Source organism: Ixodes scapularis, unplaced genomic scaffold (genome assembly GCF_016920785.2).
Source record: "Ixodes scapularis isolate PalLabHiFi unplaced genomic scaffold, ASM1692078v2 PGA_scaffold6__148_contigs__length_123643588, whole genome shotgun sequence".
Taxonomy (NCBI): domain Eukaryota; kingdom Metazoa; phylum Arthropoda; class Arachnida; order Ixodida; family Ixodidae; genus Ixodes; species Ixodes scapularis.
In genome coordinates, this window is record NW_024609881.1 from 6,502,357 (window position 1) to 6,520,801 (window position 18,445).

General features: G+C 45.8%; 1 protein-coding gene across 1 annotated transcript in view; it reads right to left on the bottom strand.

The window, feature by feature from the left end:
- LOC8041793 (vitellogenin-4-like) overlaps positions 1-18,445 on the bottom strand; it is a 100,732-nt gene that overhangs the window by 37,348 nt on the left and 44,939 nt on the right. The window contains exons 11-17 of the mRNA XM_040220580.1: positions 12,954-13,154; positions 10,741-10,958; positions 9,989-10,095; positions 9,643-9,917; positions 6,408-6,531; positions 4,549-4,768; positions 1,523-1,820 (exon numbers count right to left, since the gene is read on the bottom strand). Coding sequence (XP_040076514.1) covers positions 1,523-1,820; positions 4,549-4,768; positions 6,408-6,531; positions 9,643-9,917; positions 9,989-10,095; positions 10,741-10,958; positions 12,954-13,154 — 1,443 coding nt within the window. The remainder of the gene's footprint in view (positions 1-1,522; positions 1,821-4,548; positions 4,769-6,407; positions 6,532-9,642; positions 9,918-9,988; positions 10,096-10,740; positions 10,959-12,953; positions 13,155-18,445) is intronic.

Here is an 18,445-nt window from a genome sequence, read left to right on the forward strand (position 1 = left end):
TCGGTCAGACCGGCCGATGCTTTAATGAAAAAGCGCGCGAACACAAGCTTGCCGTGCGCGATAATTCGAATGGGCATCTTGCGGAGCACTGCAAACGATGTGGGTGCGAACCTTTGTTTGACCGTACAAGGTTTATCAAGAAAGGGAATGAAAAAAATGGGAGGATAACTAATCGAAGCTTTCTGTATACACAAAGCGGCTGACAGATGTGTAAGCATGCCATATCTTTATCTATTAACCAAAGAAATTGTGTTTCTTGAAGGATGTGTGTAATGAACGATAAGAATTTTTATCAGTTTCATGTGTTTTGGCGATTGGGATCGAGTCTGACGATGATTCGTGTTTCAATAAATCAGTTGGAGCTTGGCGCCTGTCCGTGTCGTACGTGTGTCTTTTTTCGGACTGTTTGTTCGCGCCTTTTAACCTTTTAATCTCAGCTGAGACGATGTTCTATAGCAAGCCGCCCCAGAAGCGGCCGTAAGCACCCCCCCCTCCCCCCCCCCCCCCCCCCCCCAACCTCTTTCCGGCAACGCCTGACACGAGAGCGGCGGCCGAACGCGCGCTCTCGTAAAGCGGCCGGCCGCCAATGCCTATCTAGGAGCCGTTTTGCTCAGCCAATGGGAGAATGGGCATTTCTTTCGCGGTTTTTTGCAGTTACAGACGCCACCGGCTCCGCTTTGTGGAATAGCTAATGCTTTCGCATTAAAAAAAAAAAGAAGAAAACTTTCAGCCTTTCCATTTTGGTGAAGGAAGACCAGCGAGGCTGTACCATGGTTGGAATGAAGTAATGGCCGGCCGCAAGTCGGCAAGCCAGAGTGGAAAGTCTAAACGGCCACCGCCACCTATGAGCTATGGCGGCAACCAGACAACCGCCCAGCCGGTTGTCTGGTTGCGGCCGTCGCTTTGAGGTGGCGGTAGCTGTCCAGAGTTTGGTGTCATCATTTGTTAGCTGACGGACACGATACTAGCGAAACTAGCCCTTTACAGCTCCGTTCTAGAAAAAGAAAAGACGCGGTCGGGTGTAGCCACGTTACCTGCGGCAACATCCTCCTCCTAATTTCTTCTTCCTCACCAGGACAGTTTCGGATTCGGTTTCAAGAAGTTGCGTTTTAGAGCGCAGCTCTTAGGGGCCCGTTTCCAGCCTGAGCGGCGTCGGCGTCGGCGTCGGCGTCGGCGTAACCGGGGGGGGGGGGTCACGTGACCCCCCCCCCCCCCCGAGGTCACGTGACCCCCCTCCCCCGAGATCACGTGACCCCCCCCGGGGTCACGCGACTACCCGCAGGTGACGTGACCCCCCTCAGTACCCTTCCCTACTCCTCCTCAAGAGCTGCGCTCCAATTCGGCGTTACAGGGGTTTGTAAACGGCTTTTATTTTTTTTTACTTAATTTATAAATATACGCGACGCTATAGCCAAATATTGGTTGGGTAGTCTTTGACATCATATTGAATCGCCAGAAAAATAGAAGAAAATATGTTTCGGGGGTTTCAGTGTCCCTCTAATTGGCGAGGACAAGGCTTTACCTCAGTGACTTCGTGGTTGTTGTAGACAGGGTACTGAGACAAATAGGGGGCAGTGGTGGAAGCATCTGTGGCTAGGCCGTATTGCTTGACGAACGTGTACGGGCGGAAGTGGTGGTTCATGACATTCCAGGGCAGGCTCAGCGGGTGCTTCAGGCTCATCCTCTTGTGAACCGTGTCTACGGTGACGTGCAGGTTGATCGGCAGGTTGAAGAGGGTCTGGACGTTGGCGCCCACTGCCAAGAACGTCTTGTTGAAGGCGAGATTCACGCCGACCACGCTGTAGCCCTGGCTCTGATGGCTGGGGTTACGAAAAGAGACAATGATGCAGTGAAGACACTTTTTGTAAGGATATCCTAAACTGTTTTTACAAGTTGTGGGCACAGAACAACTGCATCAGAGTGGAAAAATTACTTCGGTAACTGAAGTGGTTTATAACAGGGTTGGGCTATTTGTTGGTGACTGCTTGAACGAGGTCATTTATTTTAGACAAGGTTCGGGTAGTGCTGTAGGAAGTTGCAGCTCCTATCGGCCGACATGACGCGTGATATTTTCAAAATATATGGCGTGCGTACCATAAACCCTAGCTCTGCAAAACGTAAAACAAAAAAATAAAAGTAATCCGCACCTGCACACAGATAGCTGGAACTTTCACGGAATGGGCATTTAGATGGTGGATTTTACGTTAGAAAATGTCAAGGCGTAGCTCCTTTTCGATGCGAAATGAGACCAACAAACTGGCCAGGGCAAACGGGGGACGTGTTTGCAGACGATCGAGTTAACGATGGATTTAACTCGCGGTGTCGCCTCCCAATAGCCTCAGCGAGCAGATTACAGACCTTACCGAATATCTGTGTTCATGATTTTGAGTTGAGGGTGGTAACAACTCATGGGCTTGCTATCAACCCCCGACTGAATATCTTCCCACCTTAACAACAGATGTGCCATCAAACATATTTCAGGCTCTACGAACGCATTTAATCGATGATTTTTTTTTCCTCAGACCATCAGCGACTGGAACAACCTCGCGTCATTCATAGCCACCACTCTGGACCCGAATAATTTTCTATCTTGTATTAAACTTCCATTTTTTGCCTTACTAGTTGTATGATTTCTGTTATTCTGAGCAGTCCTGAGTGGGTTAGGTGCGTTCGGTTCTTAGTTTCCTTTTGTTTTTTTCATCTATTTGCGTTTCTTTACTGTATAAATCTTGAATACCCCCCCCCCCCCCCTTATGTGTAACACCCTTCACGGGCCCTTATGGTGTAAATAAATTAAATGAAGGTCGTGAAAGGTTTAAAGAGATGGTGAGCCGAAATTTGAATTTCAGAAAACACTGCAGGAGCTGTACGTGGGACGCTACCATACCTACAAAACTAGTCGTAAGGCGATATCTCGAATCGACGGCCGTATTTTTGGAGAAAAAAAAAAGAGGTTGAGATTGAACGAGGCCGACGAGGCGCGTGACGTCAAGATACCTCGTTTTCTCCTCTCTTCGCTTCGCTCCCTCAAGGCCGCGAGGTGGAGAAGACGCGAGGCCGTTCCCTCTCCTTCTCGGAGAAACATGACGTAAACATATCTGTGAAATGCGCCTCCTTTTTTTTTTCTCGAAAATGCGATTATCCGTTCGATATATCGTTGTATGAGTGATGTTTTGATGTTTGTAGCATTCCATTGCACGCGTTTCCCGCGTGCTTTGTGGAATCCAGATTTCGGTTCAGCATCCCTTTAAGCCAGCTCTCGAAATTTCTTCCTCTATCCCCGTCGCTTGCGTGAGGCATTAGTAACGCGTGTACAAGTAGGACAAAACTGCCATCCGAAGGAGCGTGTTAGATTCCTAGCAGCCTCCGTCATCAACCCGAGAGCAAGCCATATCATATTCTAAACTAGATGCTTTCCCAAAGAATATTTACTGTAAAAAAAAACTATAGTTATCGAAAATTGTATTTCGTAAAACCAGATTGGTGACGAAGAAAAGAAGAGCTTTGGGTTATAAATAAGACAGAAGAAGAGAGCGTATCAAACTCATCTAAATCGCCTATTTGTTTCTTCCTTTTGTACCCACGATGCTGTCGCTAAGGACCTTCTTCACGAACATTCCTTCCGTAAAAAAGAGCAACGAACTAACTTTTAGAAGCTATGATATAGAAACCATTCGACGTTGTTCAAATACACAATTCGTTCCGTAAATTCGGTTTCAAGTCTGTACATTTGCTGCAAGGATCATTCCTACAAATCAATCTTTTAAAACGTTTAGCTTAGAAGCACGCTAAAAACAAAAAATCACGATTTTGTGAAAAATGTAAACCAGTCAAATTTATTAGATCTATGTCAAATTTATTTGATTGTAATAGCTGTAAATAGAAAATAGTTATTTTTCTCCTCCAGACGTAGACGTGACTGATTGATTGATGAATTTGTCCTATTACTGATAACAGTGCGTCAGATAAATTACTATCCATTTAAAGTGCAGTTCAATCAAACTTCGACGCCATACTAGAACAAACGGCTTAATTTTTTGTTAATTAAATCAATCTTTTTTTCTTTTTTTTTTATCTTTCGAATTTGGAATTCATTGGAGAATGAAATTGCTTTTCTAGTTTTCGCTCTTTTTTGGTGTTCTTTTTTCTTTTTTTGGAATGGGACGTTACGTAATTTTTGAACGAAGTTCAAAGTAGAAATCAAGTCCAACGCTCCGATGTGCTCCGAAGCGCGCTTCTTTTCGCTCGTGTTCGACATGATTTAAATCTTTCTTCCTTGATGATTATTTTATTTAAGTACAAAGATACGAGCATAAAATTCCGCAAATAATAGACACACACACACAAAAAAGATTTTTTGGATTATTGTGGCGGCAAATATTTGTTCTAAGTACTCATAGCAAAACTGATCTGATATCAATCATAATTTCAATCATTATGGAAATCACGATTGAAATTATATCGATTTTTGCTCTCCACCCTGCTTAGAAGTGAAGCACCATTACTCTAACGCAGTGGGTGATTGAAATAGTAGGGGCAATATCTCACACGTAGTGCCTCTTGAAATCGAGGGAGAACTTGGCGTCATCCGCTTGATTCACGGAAAACGTCTTGCGGTTGATGTAGGTGCATTCGGCTTGTTTGTGCTCGATGTAGATAGGAACACCAAGTTCGGTGGGAATCCCGTAAAGCAGGTCCTTGCTCAGGGAGAAGCTCCTCTTACGCTGCACCTTCCCCAAGAGGTTCCTTAACTTGCGTCCTGGTGTGTCTGTCGGGAGTAAGGCAACGCTTGAGAGTTAGGATTCACAAACAGAAGGTTCGAGCGCTGGTGGAAATTGTCCAGAGAAAATTGAGCTTTTTCCAGTAACGAGCGCCGTCTGAGTTGTCTTGGAACTAGAAATGAAGGGCAACCCAGATTTCCTGCGCCCGTCAGAATACAATTGGTATCGGGGCGTTGTATTGATCTTCGTGGCCTTTCATGCCCCATACTCGCGTATTCTCAAACAAGAATCACCAAAAACGGCAAAATATGCCCAAAGATAGGTGCTGAATATGTTGGTCGACCGGAACCTTGCCCCGTAAAAATGGCGACAGCGGGAAGGAAGGCCAGGTGAGGGGCTGTACGTGTGCGCAGTTCACTGGAAGAAAGGTCCATTGAACGATGTACAGCTAACAATAGCACTTCTGGGGGACAGGCGGGGCAGAAACAAAATTGGGACTTCCTCACACGTGGCCACGGCCCAAAGTCTCAATCCAGTCTCCCAATGTATTCGGTGTTTGGGTGACGCCGACGAAGTTTGACACAGAGGGAAATGGACGACTCCCTCGCCGGGGAGACGAGGAGGGGAGTGCGTGTTTTTAGTTTTCAAGGCGAAAGCCTTACGGCCCGTTCACACATACGCAACCGAGTAAGATTGAGAGAGACCAGACCGGTTTTCAAGCCTCTTGCGACGTCTTAGGACCAACTCCGCAGCAGCGCATCCAGTCCTAAGAAGTCACAAGAGGCTTAAAAACCGGTCTTGTCTCTCTTGGTCTTACTCAGTCGCATATGTGTGAAGGGCGTTTTACGCGAAACAACGGCGGCGTTGTGCCCGAAAGATGGTCACACCAATACGTCATCACGCACGCGCCTCAGAAATTAAACGCAAAGAAAAGCGCAGCAACGCGATGCTTTGTCACGGAAGCCGTTGTGAAGCAGGTGGGGTTCGCCGCGCATGCGCAGTGGGGGAGCGTGACGTCACCACCGGAGCGCCGTGTGCAAAAGGAAGACGTGGGGCGCTGCTTGTGGGAATGCGCTGCGTGCAGGATGAAGCTCTACTACATCAGCAGATCGCCTGCTGTCATTGCAGGGCGGTTCAAGATATTACTTGCCAAGTTTTTACTGCCAGTCGTTTTTGATAATTCCGAGTTTTGTGTGCAAGCGTCTTCATAAGAAGTTAAATGAGCGTCCGGGAGTTTGATGACCTTCTGGGACACCGTTACGCGCCTGCTTCTGGATTTTGCCGAACACAAAATTAATATTGTAAGTGCGCCTTAAAAAAAATTAACAAAATGTTACTCCTATTTTTGTGCACAAAGCCATGAGCGTAGGCTTCTCGCTACGCTCTGTAAAACGCCAACTTCTCGCTACTTCGTTACCGAAGGCATTAAGGGAGAGTGCTTCCGCACCGTATAAAAATCGCACACAAAATACAAGGGACAAAGGGGAGACTAAAAGACGAACAAAACGCTAACTTACAACTTGGATTATGTTTTTTTTTAATTCCTTTTTGTGTTTTTACTGGACGCTTTTTTTCAATGTCAACGATGCCGTGTCCGACCAAGGAAACAATAATTTAGTTTTCTTGCACTTTGCCCCATTTCTTTACGTGCCACATCCGCAAATTTAATTGAATCCTAAAACTTACCGTCTCCCTCAGTAAGTTCTTGGACAATGCTTTCGTCGAACTCCCAGGTGTCGATGGCGTGACCGAAAAGATCAAGGCTCAGTCGGCCGTAGACGTGGTCGTGCTCTCGATCTCTGACGGGAAGCTACATAAAAAAAGGAGGAACGAAAAAAACTAATTATTGAACGTTGTGAAGTACTGCCTCTTTCTCTATGAATTGCTTTTTATTTCAAAATATATCATTACACAACGGCTTCAACTAACCGAAACCCCCTTGCCTGCTCGTAATACCTATTCGAAGCACAATTTCTTCCGACAAACGTAGATGTTAGGAGTTACCTTAGGAATAACCTAGTTTTGTAGCCATCATTTTTATTGTTCACATTTTGTCTTATATGAATATTTATTCTTCGGTACTGAGACCCGCTTGCTCGTGTTATCTTTCCGCAGCTTGTTCTTGTGCGTTCATTTTTTTATCCTATTATATTATCTCGCATTAAAACTTGGGCTTGAGCTAGTTGGTCTATTACTGAATAAAGGGTTATATAAAAGGTTTGTTCGCGCTTTTTAACCTTTTATTCTATATTATCTCCTCTGTAACCTACTCTACTAAAACCCCATCTAGGGAGAAAATTAATGGAAAGGAAATAAATATTTTATACTTCATGGTGAGACTAATATAAAACAGAACCAGTGAACAAAAAAAGAAAGAAAAAAAAGACACACTGTACAGATTTCATTGAAAATTGACATTACCTAGTGTCATTAGTAAGCTCAGTCAGCCATACCGATGGACTACCAATAACAACTTTTAGACGCAGGATGAGCGAAGCATTTGTAGCCTGTTTAATGGCGCTGCCTACAATAGAGCTTATGCGAAATTGCTTTGTGGTCTGACAACACTGAGAGCGTCGCCATTTTAACGTTGGCAAGCGTCGTCGGTATCGAAGCACGGTGGAGGCATCGGAGAGAGCCGTACGGGCAATGTGCGATGGCGCAGCAACTGTTTTTTTCCCTTCCGACCACACTATGTGGACGAACAGTTTAAACAACCTACCGTAACTGTCTGATGAAACTCTCGATCGGAGGTCTGTGCACGCTGGCGAGACCCTCGTCCAAGCAGCGGAGCGAGTCCTACGCCTTCGCTGTGGAAGCTTAACACAGCTTTTTGTCGCCAGCGTGTGCACAGGCCTCGGAAAGGACTGGGCCGTCATGCCTTTCATCTTTGAGAACACTTTTAATTCTTTTTTTTCGATGCGAATATGATTGAAGTCGTACTGTTTACCGGTACGCTGCTCCACGCGAATACATGACTCAATGTTAGTTGTTGTTTTTTGTTTTTTTTAGTTTTTACTGGCGGAAGATTTTTGGTGGAACGCTCTGTGTTCTTCTAATAGAAACTGTGCCCTCGGCAATTTTTTTCAAGCGTTGCAAAGGGGCTAAGATGGGTTTCTGAAAACATTGATCTCAAGAACAGTTGACGGATTTTGCGCTATTATTGAAGATTTGTTGGACCCTGGCAGAATAACTGCAATGGCTTTTTCAAAACTACACCCCAGCTTCTTTGCACTAAACAAAATGTTTACCTCGGCTGCGACCAAAAAAAAAAAAAAAAAGAAAAGGAGGTTGTAAAATGAAGTTGGCACCGCCCGTGTTGCTCTATTCGATGTCCGTAACGCAAGTTTTTGCCGCCGCCGACATGAAAGTTTTAGCCGCTGCAATGAGCCTAACCATACCCCATACCACTGTTAATCATACGCATCTTCAAGTATGGTTGGTGGAGCAGATTTTAAAGCTGCCATCTTTTTGCCTCGCGTGACAGCATGGTCCTGTCCGCAAGCATTGAGCTCCTTGCGCATCAAGAAAAAGGCAGGCCGACGCTACAACGCACATAAAAGAAAAAAAAAGGTCATGAACAAATTTTTTACAACTTCGTGAAAAGATTAGGGCCCAGTCCAATAGTTGTAAATGGCTTCACGCCGCGCGATAACGTCCGCATGTTTCATCCCGTTGTCACCGATTGTTTTTTTTTTTTTTTCAAAAGCTGCTTCTCAAGTAACAAATAAAAATAAGGAAAAAAGGTGAATCATGTTCACGTTTCCGTTCACTTCACGCGCGAATCGAAGGTTTATCACTGTATCCGCAGCGGAACGCAGCAATCATTTGCCTCGCATCTCTTGCACGAAGCGCGGTCGCTTGTTTGCACGGTGCCTTTGCCGGGCGGGTCTTTGGTTTCGTTTTCTGGCCGCTAACAAGATTGCGGACGCAATTGTCGGCGCGCTACTAGATGGCGCTCTACATTTCGCATCTACATTTGTTTTGTGCATTTATGTGTGTTCGTTTTTCGAAATAAATAGCGCGAAGGTCAAAAACAAACTGACGGTACAAGCGCTCGCTATTTATTTCGAAAATGCGTATCCAACTAGCCCACCTTAATATTTTAGTATCTGTGTTCCTTTGGGCCTAAAACCGAGTCCGAGGAGCTCCAGCAGTATCCTAATCACCGTATAGTAGGGCACGACGGTTGTAAGGTATTCACTTCTTATGTCAGCAAACTTTATCGAGACATTGACAGCTTAAGAAACGCAGGGCGCGGCTCATTACATTCATGCATTTTGTGTCCGGATTTGTTCTTCGGCAAATTATTTTCGACGAATGCGGCACTCTCAATGACTGCGGTGCTATCTTGTGATGACCCGCCTCACCCTACGTTTCTCGAACTCTCATTGCCTGCGGCCTCTATCAATATGAATAAAATCGGTCACTCCCAAGTAAGAGGAGTTACCGCCTCACACATACACAACGCCCTTTACAGCGACCGCTTGACTCGTGGTCATTTAGGGCTTTGTAATTGGACCGTTGCTTTAGCGAAAAACTTCACATTCGAAAAGTGCGATTTCAGATACGTGGCCCATTCATACAATACCACTTAAAAGACAAGGCCTGCAATCGTTGGATGGATGGATGAGGCTTAACCCCTTGAATCGGGCGGCAACTTGGGGCACGTACCAGCGTTAAGCGTTAGTGGATCCCACACCCTTCCCCAAGCGACAAAGAAGGTAAATCCCGTTCGCCGTGTAAAAAATAAAAAAAAAGAAGAAACGTGACCTAGGCCTCAGGTGCGCCGATCCACTAGTGATGACGTTTCGAGGGGAGGGGGGGGGGGGGGGAGAGGTAGGCCTTGTATTCTTGGTAGCATTGATTCAAGCCTTCACTATTTACGCAGGCAACATTCGGTACTAAAAGGTATGCTCACAGCATCCTCGACTTCTTTGATCTCCTTCACTGACGCATCCCTGGTGAAGCGACGTCGCCCGAAGACGTTCCACATGTTCGTGGTAGATCCAGGATGAGGCCCAAGTACACGGTTTAGCAGCTTATCCAGACCCCAGTTCTCGAAGGTTAGGGAAACTGTGTTGGACGAGTGGCCTCCAAAGTAGTCCTGAACCCCGAGGTACACTCCTCGGGGCAGGTAACTATCGTCAGCCCGGACTAGTCCGAACGCCGTTGCACTCCCGTAGTCGTACTTGGCTGTGGGAAGACAACGGAAAACACATCTGGCTGACCTGTTTCGTGTGTTTTTCAGTCAGTGCCTTACTTACGGTCGTAACTGGTTGAGAGGGTGAACTGCGATTGGGTGCGGTCCAGGGGCTCGGAGAACCGGTCTACGTTGTTCCACATGGGTACCACGTGAGCAAGGTGCTGAGCCCTGTTTTAAAGGTGCATCCTGGTCAAGTAAGTACGATGCAAGCAAGGTGGTTCTGGCACACATAATCTTTTTCTAGCTAGGTACTCCAGTCGGATTAGGAAATATACTTTTCTCTTTAGAGCCCACGGCGCTATCTAAGCGTTTTTGCCCACGGCGCTATCTAAGCGTTTCTGGAAAACGCCGGAAATATCGCTGACCTCACTGATGCATCGACGTCTTCGCGCAATATTAGTGATATAGCGCTCTACGAGTGACGGGTTACGTGGAAGTCAGCGTTGCATCAGCGTTGCTTCTAGTGTTGATTCAGCGCTGCAGCAGCGCTGTTCCTATTGTTTATTCGGCGTTGTGATTTAGTGTTAACCGGATTCAAGGGTCACACCGTTCCTCTAATATGTTTGGTGTTTGCGTTGTGCTTTTAGCTTAAAGCCCTCAGGCCGTTGAACGATGCTTCAAAATATTTAAGAACAGTCTAATCTGATGTTTCGCGGGCGCCTTTTGTATTTCGCAACGTTGGTTTGACTTCCGAAAGCCTAGAGTCCGTTTGTCTTGTTAAAATAAATTTCGGGCCACACGATAAAAAAAAAAAAAATAATAACTTCGTTTAGATTGCATTTTGTGTTGTTCAGGAGAAAAGAATAGACTTACAGTTCTTGGTGGCACGGGTACTTGGAATTAACGAGGGCACGGAACCTGATGGTCACGTAAGATGCCACTTGGTCGCTGGGGTCGTCGATGATGTTTTGGCCGATGTACTTGAGTAGGTAGAGGTCGGGATTTGTCAATAGGACATTTACGAATGCGGCGATGCGAAGATAGGACGACTCGCTCTTGTTCATGTACACTGGAAGTGCGATGTCACGCACCTGTGCGGAAAATATAGATCGAGTATGTACCAGGTGCGTTAAAAAAAGATTCGGGACTAGTTTCGGAGTGTAAAAAAAAGAGCGTGGTGATGCTCACGCACCTTCCTAAAGGCTGAACTCCATGGGACGAATATGCAGCGACATATCGACGAATTTTACCCGGCGGCTTTTGCTCTGCGCGTGGCATCAGCACAGTGGCTGCTACGTCACGCGCAAATCGAGCGTGCCGTCGGGCGGCGTTCGTCAGTTATTCGTCGCATAATTCGCTCCATGGAGTTCAGCCTTAAGGAAGTGGCCTCTATTGTCATTGCACGGGCGTCGTTCCGGAAACATGCGGAACTGGGGTACGCGAGTTTTTGTGACGACATGCACGAGCACATTGCCGATCTCAAGCATGGGTTGCAAACAATTGTGTAAGCAAAAAATAAATCTCCTTCAAACATAAGAAAAAGTTGAAACAGAGACATCTGAACGATTTGGCAAGCTTAAGGGTGAAAAGTAATTAGTCGTGCGAGGTGTTGTGAGTGGCACTCGCGTTTCAAGAATGGCAGAACACCACTGAAAGACACAAAAATGTCAGGGAGGGTCGCCCTGACCTCTGCATCTTTCCGCGCTTGTCGTACTCAGATATGCTCTAGGCTCTCTGCGATTGTTGAGCCTTTTTTCGATGGGCAGATCAACACAACATGAGATCCTTTGTCTGCCGGGCAAGGTACCCTTGTCTGAAGTCGAGTGACGTCAGCTACTTTTCGCCGACAGATGCAGGAAGTTATGACGTGACAGAAGCTTTTCCATGCCCTCCCCAAAGAAGGTCGCCGACGGGATTCTCAGTCGTTCCATCATTCGTGAGCAAGACCATCATCGCTCCTCACAGAAGTGTAATGTGTATGGAGTCAACTGCATAAGGCTTCGCCAAGTACGAGCAGGCGTCCTTGATCATGAGGGTCAGACAAGAACGTCGGCGGCGACTGAAGGCATCGTTGCACTCGCGATAGAATGACTGGAACCCAGGCGGCAACTTTCTTTGCGGAGGGCATCCTCACGCTTGTTCCACGTCATAGTAACTGTCTTGGTCTGTTCGGTGATTACACGGAGAAGAAGATAGAGTATATGTATCAACGTTTTCCGTTTGTAAAAGAAAGAGATGTTGGTATTGTTTTTTTAGTTTAGTTACTGAGAAAAAGAAGTAAATAAAAACGCCTTCGTATAAGCGCAGACTCGTATTAACGTTACTGAAATCAGGTTTTAAGTGAGTAACTCATTCCTCACTTAAAAAGTACTAAGCGCGTTACTCGTTACTGGGATTCAAAAGGAACGTGTTACCTGAGCTTGAAAGTAACGCGTAATTATCTCGTTAGTCTTAATGTGGCGTGTTTATTAAGCAGCAACCCCTTCCAATATTTTTCTTCGATAATATTTGTCTTGCTTTTTAACGTGCTTATTTAGCGATAGCCGTTTTCTACAGACATACCTCGTGCTCATTTTTATGGTCTTTTCAGCGTTTTCTAGTTGCGCAATGTAGAGGCGCGAGCTGGGGTGAGACCTGGGTTGGGTTAAAGTCCCTCTATCCTAGGAAAAGTGGCGCCGTTCATTGTTGTGGAAATGCTCGAGAGACGTTATGCGCGCCACTTCTGAGAAGCACATGGCGCCTGATATCTAGCTCAGTGCTGCGCTGTGCCGCCATGATCTTCCCAAAGGCTACATGTTGCACATGCCTCGTGCATCGACGCACCTTGAGCTACTTTTGAAACATGAAGGGGCTTTAGGTTGGGTGCTTGTGCTGTACGCGTTTCCATCCAGTGGAAACTAAGTTCAGTTAGACGTTACTTCAAAAAAAATTAAAAAAAAAACGTTACTCCTTCCGTCTCTTAAAAAGTAACTAGGTCGTTATTCGTTAAAAAAATAACTATACGTCTAAGCACCGCGTTTCTTGTCATGGCTGACGCACAAGTGTGTACAAGCGCATAGACGCTCCTAAAGAAATTGGAAAAGGACCATTTCGGGATGATGTGGGACGGATTGCTTGAGTGCCCAGAAGGCGGCAGCTCTCCTAAACTCCGGCTGATTGGCTTCTGGGCTGATGTAGCGTTCGAGGTAGAGCACGGCACTTCTGGTGGCCAAGTTGCCCGCAGTCTTGATGTACACCGTCCTCTTGTACTCTGGCTGGTCCTTCTTGTCCGAAGGAGTAATCGAGTACTGTGGGGGAAAAAAAACCAAGTCATCGGTGTATGCATTGCCTAAGAGACATTTTCCGAGAACATTTCTGAGCATGCGCTGGCCCTCCCCGCGTGGCGGCAAAAGCTCGAACTACAATTAGCTGCCGGAGTTGCGATACCTGTTTTGCCTCCTCCGGGACGGGCTGACAGGGATGATACCCTATCTTGGCCTGATCTTATCGCTGTTGCAAGACGGTCTCTTAAAACCGTAGAGGGCCTTTTCGAATCAGAAGGAACAACCGTGTCCGGTGACAATTTTTAATTTTGATGAAAAAAATATTTGGTGGCTTCATGCCCCCCAAAAAATAAAACCAATCCTTGTATAAAAAAAAAAGTTGTCTTTGCAAACAAAAAAGAAAGAATTGTAAGCACTCGCTCAGTCACGTGCGCGTGTTGCGTATCGCGCGATGTTGGCATTTCGGGCGGCTTCCCCAAAAAGCTGCTCTGAATACGGGTCTAGAAATATTTACTGTCAAATTAGCCATTGGAAGGAATGAGAAAAATTATTAATCACCGAGTATTAGGGTTGTTATTTCGAGAAACAAAATCGCAAACACGGCACATCGCGCAATAACGCTCTGGACTAAAGAATGTTTTCCTTCGTGTCTATAAAAGCTAAGGTCTTCAAGCTTTGCCAGTGGGTTGCCCTGTATATAGTTCATGTTTGCATGAAATATTGTTGTCCTGGTTTACAGGAGAAATCTACAAGAAGTGCTCACATTGGGGCATTTAACTAAATATGCGTTATTTTGAAAATCATTTAAAAATAAAGGCCACCTTTAATGTTCTTTAAACACTCACAAACTAACCTTTATAATATGTACTAACAGAGTCTGCAAAAACATATTGCAATATGTGTATGGTTTTGAAGTTATAGAACGAGAAATATGGCGAAATTGACGCTAACGCCGTGGCCATAAATGGGGCGCACACATACCCTGTTCTTCACAATGTTATTATCATTAAAAAGCGTAAAAAGGCTACGGTGTGGTCAGGAAAAGACAAATTGAAAGCACAGAGGGGGAAAGTAGTTTTGAAGGAAACATTCGTAATGCATTTTGGTACAACCGACCCAAAATGCCCATGGGATGGAGCGATCGAAAGGCGCCACCAATAGAGTTATCACAATAAACGCTAGAGGCTCAGGTGGCGCTAGTGTGCTGTTGCATTTTGAAGCAGACAGCAAACAATCTTAATTTGACTTCCGGTAATGCATTCCTATAGGAAAATGCAAATGCGTTTTCTCTTCGCGCTTTATTATAAGAGCAAATTTTGCTTAGTGTTGTGACAGTATAAAAAGTTTAAAACGTTTTACAATCAGATGTACAAAAGTGTGTATGAGAGCGTTTTACTTTAAAATTAATGGCGTGGAACACTGCGCTAAAATAGCCCAATTCACATGTATAATGCGTGTCGACGCTGCAGACTGCACTCTAAGAAAAAACGGAGGAAACAGGTAGCAACGGCGCGTCTTCCTCCCCTCTAATGACGCGCCCCCATGCGGACATGAGAAACAGGGAGGAACGAAACGTTTTTCTCCTTCTCCAGGCAGACGGGAGAAAACTTTCGCCGACTCATCTCCTTTCAGTTTCATTTTTCGAGCACGTCGCGCACGTTGTTTAATAAATGTTGTTTAGTTGATTGACTTCAGCGGCAGCAAAGGCCGCCTGTGATTCCGTCTTCCAGTTCAAACGTGCAGAACACTTCGGTTGCATTGACGTTTTTACCACTAATTTTATCAAACGAAGCCGCTGAAAACATTGAAGTTCCGGAGCAGTGCCAGCAGCGCTACGTACACTGGGTAAGATGGCCGTCTTCAGATTGCGTTTCCCACGCGGAACTGGAGTAGCTGAACCACGCGGAACTGTGTCGACGTTTTCGACGTTATGGAAATCGCAGGAACTGCGTCCAGGGCACGCAGGTTTTGCTGCCGGCTGCCTGGTTGCCTTCCGTGCTGAGTTCGGTTCTGTTTTCCGATGCCCAGTGCCAACCGCGGCAATCAACGTGGTTCTGTATTTCTGCGTGTCAGCAACATAGCAGCAACATCGTGATGGCAGTGTTGTGCGTTGTGAACAGAAGACTGCAATTATCGCCGATGTGACCGTGTGTTCGCGTGTCAGTGGTGTAACAACACGATGAGATGACGTAAACTGTTGGGCATTGATGCCGCTAGTCGGACCGTGATCGCAGGGGGCGGGGGTGTCGGAGATTCACATTCCGCTTTACATTAAAACGTTTAAGACTACTTAAGGGATTAGGTGCAATCGATCGACGTGCGGATAGTCATGTTGGAACGCTGGTCTGAACAGTAAGCTCCTATTGTACAGTGGCCAATGTGACTGATCGGTTGTCTCTTCCCCGAGAGCAATTGCGCTCTGGGGAAAGGACTGAACAGTATGAAGTTATGACGGAAAGTACGTATATTTACAGTGTGGAATTTCGGCATTAAAAAGAATAATAGGTAAAATAAAAAAAAGAACATATCATTTAATTTGTTGTTTAAATATATTACGGTTCCCGGAGAAAGTGCCCTCCGAGTGGCGCGCTGGGGTGAGGGCTAGAAGTTTTCGAGCTCGCCACGGCGTAGCTCCGTACACTTAACACCTGCCGCAAATCGATGCTTTGACTGCATTCATGTTGATCGAAAAGCGATTTCTCCGCCCGTGAAGCATCATATACAATCTTGTGCGCAACAAAGACGAGGACAAAAGCAGAGAAGAGGACACAACAAGGCGCCTTGTTGTGTCCTCTTCTCTGCTTTTGTCCTCGTCTTTGTTGCGCACAAGATCGTATAAGATGTCAAACCAACTCGCGAAAACAACCACTCTTCTTGAAGCATCACTTCCAGCTGAGTGAATATCTGCTCTACAGAGAATAATTCAAGACGGCAAATGCAGCCATGCGCGAACAACACAAATAGACAACCAAACTCTACAATAGAAATGCTGTCTACGACGTGCTATTCGGGGAAAGAAACGCATGGCTTCGAACCGCATTGGAGCGGCTTGATTTATGGCCTTTGAAATGATTACGGCATGATGGAGCGTTTACTTTTTAATAAGAGATTCATCCCCTGAGCCATTGAAAAAACTCTCAAGGTATGACATTGCTGGAACGAAATCAACATGTTAGGAATATGTTTTATTGCTTAGGCAGTCACATAGAAATTCCGTACGTTCAAAACCACCAGTATAAAAGACGGAAACGCAGAGCTGGGGTGTAGTGTTCGGGATAGTGTGTCTTTGTATTGATGTTTGTATGCGCCATGTATGTGTCTGCGCTCAATGTGTGTTCACCTGACGCTTATAGTATGCGTATTGTGTCTACATGTGTGTGTAATGGAGATTCCCGAAGATCAAGAAGCGCAATGGTGGCGTGAGGAAATACAAATATTTCTCGTAGAACATGAATTGGGCGCTACCTAGCGCCACCTAGCCTAGCTACTTGCAATTACTTTGCTTGACCCTGCCCTCTAGTGGCAAGCGATTTAACCTTATTTCACGCTACGCAAAAAACAGATAGCCGGTCCGCGCCAGATGAACCGGCTATCAACCATGAAAAACTTTTTTCACAAGATAACACTCAAGAAATTCCAAGAGTTAAAATTACCTCACGGCCGCCGAAGCGAAGCCGACCCGCCGAGTCTGAGGACAGCCTCGATGACATGGATGAAGATGCGGAAAACCGAGTAAGCGAAAATATTGACGACTCGACTCACAATGAAGATCCCTGGAACAAAGTAGAACGAGGAAGGAATCGCAAACCACCCAGAGGGACGCACCTCCAACGATTCGGCCTAGAGAAATTCATCATATCAATCAAACCGAAAGGATCAAAGGACATCACGCAGATTCGTCCGAAAATAATCTACCAACAATTGTTGAGAGCCGCAGGAAGCGGGGTACTCGTAGATAGGCTGATTTTCACGACGAACGCAAAAACCAATTCAATTACAGTAACGGTATACGAACGAAAGCACTTGGAGAACATCCTCAGAATCAGGGAAATCGAGACAACAGATGGCACGGTGGAGGTAAACACGTACCAAGCAACGACTGGCTCGCTTCCACTTGGCGTTGTACATGGCATCGACCCCTTAGAAAGCGTCGAGGAATTTCTCGAGAACTCAGACACAGATTACCACGAGATACTCCAGGCGAGACCGCTCGGAAAAAAAGGAACATATTTGTTGACGTTCAAGGGCGACGGAATTCCCAAAAAAAATAAGATATTATGGAAAACTCATTAGCGTCTACGCCTACCGGCCTACTGCAATCGTGTGCTTCAACTGTCACAGCCTAGGCCACAAGGCCGGCATATGCACAAATGAGTCCCGCTGCAAGGACTGTGGGGATTTATGTCAGGAAGGTCACAAGTGCCAGAAACTATTTTGCTACAACTGCAAAGGCAACGACCATGTCGCACTACACCAGCTGTGCCCAGCAAAGACACAGGCCGACCTCAAACTCCAACAAAGGGCCAAGGCACCCCTTCTCAACCACCAACAAAGAGGACGTTTGAGAAGCAAATTTGAAGGAATCAACAGCTTTGAACTGCTTCGGGCGCGATCACAAAGCAACAATTATCCTAAGCTGTCACGAGACAAGAGCACTTCACCAGCATCCAAGCCCAAAACACCACAGAAGACCACGACGAACGCACAGCCTACCTTCGCACAAATAATGAAGGATCATAGGGAATCGACGCTACAGCTAATCAACAAGAGAAAGGAATACGAGAAACTCAGGAAGAAACTCAAAGAAAAAGAGAACAATCTATCCAGAGCAGCGATGGAAAGACGCAAAGAAATTGCTATGGTGCAGGAGGAGATCGACAGGATCGACAGATGCTTGTCTTCCACGTCATTTTCACCACCACCATCAACACAATCGCAATACAAAATTCAGCAGCAGCAACTGAGGTCGACGTCCAGCACATCAACAAAAACGAAGTACAACGAATCAAGCACAGACGATTACACCGCGACATCACAGACCCCTACGACGGAAGAAAAAATAATGAAGTTTATGCAAACACTGCAAATCCAAATTCAAGCCCAAATGCAAGCTCATACAGATGCCATTAACAAGAGGATGGAAACGTACGAATATATTCTGACCCAACATGGTCTCACCAAATAAGAAAAAACCAAGAGTGGCCCTTTAACAATTCTACAGTGGAATTGTAGAGGGCTGAAACAGAAGCGGGAAGAACTCAACTTACGATTAGCGGAGAACCCACGAGATGCCCTACTAGTACAACAAACGAAAT